The 8544-nt window shown below is 50.0% G+C and overlaps 1 protein-coding gene across 1 annotated transcript in view; it reads right to left on the reverse strand.

Moving 5' to 3' along the window:
- Positions 1-509: 509 nt before the first annotated feature.
- DHCR24 (24-dehydrocholesterol reductase) overlaps positions 510-8544 on the reverse strand; it is a 14097-nt gene continuing 6062 nt past the window's right edge. Inside the window, exon 9 of the mRNA XM_031058547.1 lies at positions 510-627. Coding sequence (XP_030914407.1) covers positions 510-627 — 118 coding nt within the window. The remainder of the gene's footprint in view (positions 628-8544) is intronic.

Raw genomic sequence — 8544 nt, forward strand, 5'->3', positions numbered from 1 at the left:
CAGCAAGCCCTCGAGGGCGGCAGGGAGGGGGCTGCGGAGGGAGACGGGACACAGCGGGTCAGGGGCTGCAGCCACCGGCACAGGGACACCAGAGTTCACACGGACCCACACACACCTGGGGCCGCACAGGTGAGCGCTCTGCGGGCTGCACAGGCCACTACACGGACACGGGAATGCTGCACGGGGCTCACACAGCCCTGCGCGCTTTCCGGGACACACAGCTACACGGACGCGGCACGGGCACACCCGCACACACACACCTGGCTGCACACGCAGGAACACCCTCCGGGGTGTACAGGTATGGGCACGGACACGTGGGGATGCCACGAGGGAACACCTGAGCGCACACGCACACCTGAGCGCACACGCATACCTGAGCACTCACACACGTGCACACGCACACCTGAGCACTCGCACACACGCACACACCTGAGCGCACACGCACACCTGAGAACTCACACACTTGCACACGTGCACACTCACACACCTGTACACCCACACCTGAGCACTCACACAGGTGCACACTCGCACACTCGCACACGTGCACACGCACACACCTGTACACCCACACCTGAGCACTCACACAGGTGCACACTCGCACACTCGCACACGTGCACACGCACACACCTGTACACCCACACCTGAGCACTCACACAGGTGCACACTCGCACACTCGCACACGTGCACATGCAGCGTGAGGGGACGGTGGGCGGCGCCGGGACGGGACCGGGCCCGTCACGATTTGGGCTCACACAGGACGGGCACCGTCAGGATTTGGGCGTCCCTTCCTAATCAGGACGCCTTTCTAAGGCTTGGAAGGCCGAGGAGGTGCTGGTTCTTGGGACAGGCTGCTGCTGTGGAGCTCGCTGCCGTCCCCCCGGCTCTGAGGGACAGTGGCCATTTGTCCGTCCTGCACTTGGAAGAATTGGCGTTCATCACCTCAGACAGCGCTTTGCCAGCTCCATCCGCCCCCGCTGGTCGTGGGGTGTGAAAAACGCCAATCACTTGCTTTTAAAAGTTTAATGGTATTAAAATGGTTATAAAAATAGCAATATAATTAGAGTAATAATAACTTGGATAATTCGGATTAGGACAATACGAGACAATAGAAACAAAGAGTTACAGACAGTCCGGGTACCTTTTCTGGGCAAAATAAGCCCGAAAAAGGACACCCGTTAACAAACGATTAACCCTTAAAAACAACAGCCTGTTGTGTATTCATACCTCTCATACATGATGAATAAATTCCATTCAAATACAGGATTCTGTCTGGTCAGTGTCAGCTTCTTCCTCTTAATCGTGGTGGTGTCTTCAAGCCTGGGCGAGGTGGGAAGAAGTTCATTTCTTCTGGTAATGGGGCAATAAATTCTCTTTCTCTGAAAGATTCAGGCGTCCTGTGGCTGCTATCTCGCTGCGAGTCCTTTCTTTAAAAAAAAAGTCTCTTACATAGCATATTTAACATTGTTATAACCTAAACTGTATTTAACACACAACTTAAAATCAGTACAGCGTAACTTTCTAACACAATACATATAATAGTCATTTGAATATTTGCGAAAAGCCAATAATAAAATATGCATTTTTCACACCAGGGCAATGACCTGCTCAAAACACTCAAATGTTTCCTGTTTGTCCCTGAGGAGCTGCGCTTTGGGAATGGCATCACCCAGGTCAAACTCCATGGCTCGGCCCAGGAGTTCTGTCCAGCAGGAACAGTTCTTGCACAGTGCCTGCCCTTGTGTAACAGTAAAAATAGTGAATAGAGCCAGGACAGGACAAAAAGGGTCTCTGGAAGTAAAGTACTCCACTGGAGTAGGAGACAGCACTTCAAAGAAGAGTTAAATAATCTGTTTTAAATATAGGGAAATAAGAATGAATCCTTATTTTAAAAATGGGATTTGAAGAAATCTTCACAATTCTTTTATAATGTGAAATCCTCATGTTTACAGAGGGCTGGAAATGAGCAAAAGCAAGGAATTAAAGAGCACATCTTTATGCTCCAGGTTATCTAGAAGCATTAAAGTCATTAAAGAGTTGAGCCGGTTCTGCCTGGTGGCTCAACACCCTGTGTGCCCCGAGGGACCTGTGGCAGCCCCTCAGCAGCTCCGTGCTGGGGTCTGGCCCAGGTTTGCTGGCAGCTCCCAGACCAGCCTGCCCTGGTTCTGTCAGGCAATCCCTCCTCCCTCTGTGTTTGTCACCACGATTAGGCACTGCAAACGCCGTGGCTGTCTGTGAGGCTGCAGATCAGGATGGATCCTGTGGGAAGGGAATGTGCTCACACCTTGGACACCCAGGTGCTGCTGCTGTGTGTCCATGGGGACCTCAGAGCCACACTGCAAACCCCTTTGTCTATCTCCCCAGGAACTGTGAGCTTTTCACCAGGACAGAGGGGTTGTCTCCATTTCTAGTGCTGGAGCCAGAGAAGTGAAACACTTTTCCATCGGTGACTTATTGCCTGCTGTGCTGATCAAAGGGACAAAACCATCTTGGATTGATTCTCCGGGGCAGTGTTTTAACCAGGAGGGTTTAAGGCTGCACAGGAGATGTGGTCTGTGGGGAAAGCTGATCTCTTATTAAATCAGCAGACAGGACTGAGTGCGGGGCTCAGCTCAGGGGTTGTGTGCCCGAAAGCCTGTCTGGGCTCCTTATGTTTTCCAGCTGTGCTGGGGGAACCTAATAAAGGTACTGCTGTCCCTGCAGCCTTTCACCAAACTGCTCCCCTGCTGCTTTGCTGGGGCTGATTTATGGCACTGGGGCCAAAAGAGTGGCCTGGCAGGGGCGTGCCCTGCACAGGAGGGGCTCAGCTCCTGTCTGGGGCCTCCCTCCTTGCCCCGAGGGATTTCCGGGAGGGAAAATGCTGAGGATGGGGAGAAGATAAATGAGAGACCAAGCAGGCGGCAGCAGCTGTCTTGAATCAGTGCCTGGCACTGCACCAAAGGGATCAAGGGGTCAGTGTGAGAGTAGCCACTGGGCTGGTGGAAAATGGTTCTTCCCTTTCCAGCAGCATCCCCAGTAGCACCAGGGCAGGGCTAGGGAAGAGAAGTCAGGGCAGGTGAGAGGCCAAGTCATTCAGTGGTCAAACCTCTCTCCATCCTGCAGAGGATTTGCAGTTTGGGCTCGGGTGGGCACAGAGTTGTGGCACATCCCATCTGCCCATGGACAGGCTCCTACGCAGCTTGTAGGGCCTGTGACCCCACAGTGCTGGCTCACACCCTTGGCTCACCGATTTGATCCCCTCCAATGATGTTAGTGTAACTGCTGCACAATGTTTTTATGCCCAGTGGAGTGGTGGTTACAGGTCCTGCCTTTGACTTGCCCCTTGGGGAATATAAAATTACAGCACAGCCCCTGGTCCCTGGCAGCTAACCAAGGTGCAGGGGCTCCCTCTGGGGTAACCCTCAGGTGCTTTCCACAGCTCCCCCTGAGCAGACAACACTTTGTTTTTTCCCTGCTGTTTTCCAGCCCTGCCTGCCCAGGGGAGGAGACATTGCCTGGGGAATGGAGATGCTGGGTGCCACGGTGATGGTTGCCATGGCAAGGGCTGCCACCATCCCCTTGGGGACCAGAGCTGTCAGCGTGTGGCTGCAGGCAGTCCTGGGGACATGGGCAGCCAGGGAAGAGCTGGATGTGTGGGGGCAGCTGGACTTACTGGGGTAGCTCTTCTCACCTCCCAGACTGTCTGTGCCCGCTGGGAAGCAGCTCCTTGCACAGGGACTCTGCACAGGATGGTCCAGGACACCCAGCTCCAGCTGGGAACAGCTGGGGGTGGAAGCACGGGATGTGCTGAGCACCCAGCAGTGTTGTGGTGTTGTGGGTCCCAGGACGAGGTGAGAGACGAGAATTGACTCAAAGTTCTCAGAAGGCTGATTTATTATATTATGATATTATATTAAAAGAAAATTATATACTAAAACTATATTAAAGAAAAAGAGACATCAGAAGGTTAGACAAGAATGAATGATAAAAACCCACGACAGAGTCTGACACAGCTGGCTGTGATTGGCCATTAATTAAAAACAAGTCACATGCTGGGTAAACAATTCTCCAAATCACATTCCAGAGGAGCAAAACATGGAGAAGCTGAAGGTTGTCATCTTGCTAGGAGAAGAAATCCTGGTGAAGGGATTTTTCACAAAATATCCTGGTGATACAGCAGGGAGCACACGCTGCCCACAGGCAGGTGAGCCTGGCAGGAGCTCAGCAGTGCCCACACTGCCTCTGCCTGCATCCTCAGGCCTTTGCCCTTTTCAAGGGATGCTCGGACAACCCTTCCCATTAGTTTTGCTCTGTTTCACCTGCAAGCAAGCGGATACACTTCATGGATGAGGGCAGCTGGGTTTGAGTCCTTCTACCCTCAAAAAAAGCCATACTCTGCTGCTTAAAAGCCAGTTTTTCCTCTAGCAGCATCAGCAGCACGTTACAGAGCCAAAGCAGGTAGGAGCCCTTCCCTCAGTACCCATTCCTGGAGCTGTATTCATCTTGGCAGCTTCCCCATAGAGAACCAGAACAAAGCCTAAAGGGCTCAAAGCAGACAGGGAGAGCTTTAGTCTGAAATAGTCCACCTTGGCTAGGGATGATCAGCAGGAGTCCACATGGCTTCTCTCCTTTATCCAGCTGAGTGAGGAACAGGCAGCTTGAAAGAGGTCAAGACATCTTGGTAATTGGTGGGGAACGTTCAGATTACACTTGAGTGGGGAGGTTGTGACACTGCTGCCCTTCCCTGCAGCTGGCAGGAGGGGACTGGTGAGCGAGCTCAAGCCTGCAGGGATAATCAGCTCTCTACAGCCTGCTGTGGCCAGAGCTGCTCCTGGAGGAGACTGGGGGGCTCTCCCTGGCTACTGTGTTCTCCTCCCTCCCCTGCAGTGTGGGATCCCTTTGGTTAAGATGTGCCCCTGTTCTTGGATCACTTGCTGAGGTGAGTGCTCTGCTGCTGGCACACTCAGCCTGCTCCTCAGGGGCTTTCTCAAACTGGGGGAATCTCAGGAGCAGCCAGGAGCCTGCAGTTCACAGGATGGGAGCTGGGGAGGCCCAGGAGCAAAGGGCAAGAGAGACAAACTGCTGGAATTTCCCTAGGATAGATAGGGATGACAGGAAGCATGAGAGTGGATTCCCTGTCCTCTCTCTGCCTGGTTGAACAGAGAGACTTAAAGGAGGGGGGCAATGGCACTGCAATTGAACAGTAATTAACTGTTTTCAGCTGGGACTTTAGAGAAATTACATACATGAGAGGAGGGTGCCAGGTCCTGCACACGCTCCCAAGGAAGGTGTGATGGCACACACAGCTCACTCGGGGTTAAACGCATCTTTCCAAACTCTGCTACCACCTAGAGGAGTTGCACATACCTGTTCTGGGTGGCGTTACCACACCTGAGTAGCCCCAGGTCCACCACAACTCCACAGAGAAGTGGGTCTGAAAAAGTGCTGCCATAGCAAAGATGAGCAGGGAATGAAAACCTGGAGGCAGTGGAGAAAGTGAGACGAGCAGAAAATGTCAGTAGCAACAAAAGCTGGCCATAAATATGTACTGGGAACATGTTGTTCTCCTAGAATTAAGTTTATCAGGTCTTGTACAAGTGTTTAGACCAGACAGGAATAATTAAATCTAGGTGTAATTACACGTTAGTATGGCTGATTAAGTATGCTAATTAATCTGCAATTATCATTTGGTGGGGGGAGATAACAGAACACAGGTAAAACTGCAGCGATTTCAGGAAATCCTGGCTATTGTTCCCAAGGAGGAAGGCTCAGAAGGGAAATGCCTGAGCAGTGATGTGGGTGAGGGAGGATACAGAAACGCTGCTGGGGCAACAAAGGAGGGTTGTGCAATGCAGCCTGAGAGCCCAGGCCAGCACGGAAGGGCTTTGGCACCTGAACTGCAGCTTCAGCAGGGCTGAGGCACTTGGCAGGCTGGCTCTCTCCCTGGGAAAAGAGCAGTGTGCACCCTGGGAGAAGGTGTACAACTGAGAGCAGGGAGGGGCAGGAGCACCTCCCACTGAGCCTACAGGGCTGCATGAAGACGTTTATCAAGGAGACAGAAGAGGTGGGTGTGGCACTCCTCAGGCTGAAGAGTGCACTGAGTCTTGACTCTTGCTTTTGGCTGCTCATTCAAGGCAGGGATTAGATTTATTAGCATGAAATGAGAAGAATGAAGTAATTACCCATTGTCAATGGGTAGCACCTAAATGCAAAATGGGAGTTTGTCCTCCTCAGACAAAACGTCACGGGGAAAGAAGGAAGTGGTGTGTGTAAAAAATCGGGACAATTGGCATCATGAAGCTGTGTGGAGCTAGTGGGGCATAAGTGAAGGGTTAAAGGCTCAGCTGTGAGGTATTTCTTTTATTGCAGGTGTGTCTTGGGGAAAAGATAAGTGAAGGTTCACAGACTTCAAAGACATTCCTACAAACATCACCTCCCACCACCTCCCTCACAATGGCCTGGGTGTCTCACCCAGACTTTCTCAGTAATCACTGGCCACGTGGAACAACACAAGAAGCAGAGAGAAATGATAAACAGCTGCTGAAAATATGCAAGCACTCATTAAAAGACACTCCTTGGAACAGTACGCCGGCCAGAGCTTTATTTTCAACAGCCCATACAACCAAAAACCAAGAGCAACAGCAATGGTGTGTGTGCATGTGTGTGACTGATACAGTGCAGTACCCCATCACAGCAGACAAAGTTTGCCAATAAATTAAGAAGTGAAAAAACAAACACAGTGCATACCTAAAGATCATCAGTACATAAGTGGAACACAGCCTAAGTAGAAGTATTTGCATATCCTCTAGCTGTTGTAACATTGCCCTTTCAAAGCTAACCAAACCATTCTTGCTCTGTGCAGGCTATACAAGCACTGGGCTAATCGTAGCTTCGCCCCAGGGATAATTCCCTTCTGGGGGCAGGAAGGCAGGTCACACCCTGAGAATCAACACTTGCCTTCCTGTGTACCCCTGGTGCAGCCAGGAGGCGTGGCAGGCACTCCTGGATCACTGACACAGCTCCTGGGCCCGGGCAGCACTGAGGACACTCTGCACTGGCTGTGTCTCCCCATGGAATGCTGCCCCTGTGCAGGATTTGAGGGGGTACCTTACTTATATCACTGAGTTACAGCCCAAGCTTATTCCTGCTACTGCTTTATCATTGGTTTCATCTGGACCTTAAACATCCATCTATCAATAAATAAAATCATTGGTTTAGCACGCATAATAAAATTACACCTCCCACTGGTAACTGTTTGAGAAGTCTCCGTGTCACCCCCTACACAAGCCTCAAGAAAATGACTTTATTTTCCATCAGGCTCAGTAAGGTTTCAAGTAACAATTTTCAGTACTGCTTGGACAAGACACAGGCTTGGTTTGGAACCCTGATTCTGGCTACAGGGTCAAAACATCTCCACACTTCTACACTCAAGTGTATCAAGTCCATGACTGTGCCATTTTCACCTGCGAGCAGCAGAAGAGGGAACTGACAGTACTTGCTGTTATTCCCTCTCCAGGTGACTGAAACAGTCCTTTTACAAAGCCTATCAACCTAACCCAGCTAAAATGAAAAGCAAAAGTGTCACTCAAGTCAGAACCAAAGCCTGTGTGTATCAAGGTTCACATCAACAGTTCTTATCCACAGCCACTTGCTCTAACAAACCTCCTAAAAATGCATCCTTGACTTCCTTCTCCCACAGGCCAGGACAGAACAATCTGAGATAAGCCATATCTTCCTCCAACTGAGTACTTATAAGGCACTAAAATTAAGCCACAACCAAACAACCCCAAAAAAACACAAACCCAAGAGAAACCCAAACAAACTGACCCACAAAGAAATTAAAATTTGGCTATATGAAATAGCAGCAATTTTTTTTCAGTGGTCTACAAAGCCAGAACATTGATACTTTGGGGCAAAAAAAACCAATGCACTGTTGGCCAACTACAAAACACCTAAAAAACCTACATCCATTCGCACTTCGTAATCAAAATCAGTACAAATCTGATAGGCACAAGTAAAAAGCATCTTCTTCACACCTCAGTGCTCAGTTTTCCAGCAGAAGCCAGGCCTGGGGAGCTCAGCTGCCCTGCAGGACAAGGTGAGCAGCCCAGCACCACCATCATGCAGCTGGAGGAGGATGGAGTGGGGATGAGCCACTGCAGAGCTGCTCCAGGACACTGACTGGAGGCAAATGTTTTTAACAACATGATTAATTAGACAATGTGTTCAGCTTTGGCACCTATTTCTGAGCCCTCCCTCCTGTTTTTCAGAAGTCCTGTTAAATATAGCTGGTGTAACTCCAGTGTCTTCATCCAGTCCCATTATTTTTCTTCTGCCTGGAAAGAGGTGAACTCACCTATGTCACTACGTTAGATACAAAGGCTAGCACTTCAGATTTCTTAAAAACAATCACTCTGAGTTTGGAAAACTGGTTTTAAAACATACCAAGAAATACTAAACATAAATGTGTAAAGCAGGAATTCATACCTTTAAACATCAATAAGAATGAGCTTATTTGGAGAGCAATAAAGCTTTTTTTTTTTTAAGGATATACTGACTAGCTATAGG

This window comes from Geospiza fortis, unplaced genomic scaffold (genome assembly GCF_000277835.1).
Source record: "Geospiza fortis unplaced genomic scaffold, GeoFor_1.0 scaffold396, whole genome shotgun sequence".
Lineage (NCBI taxonomy): Eukaryota > Metazoa > Chordata > Aves > Passeriformes > Thraupidae > Geospiza > Geospiza fortis.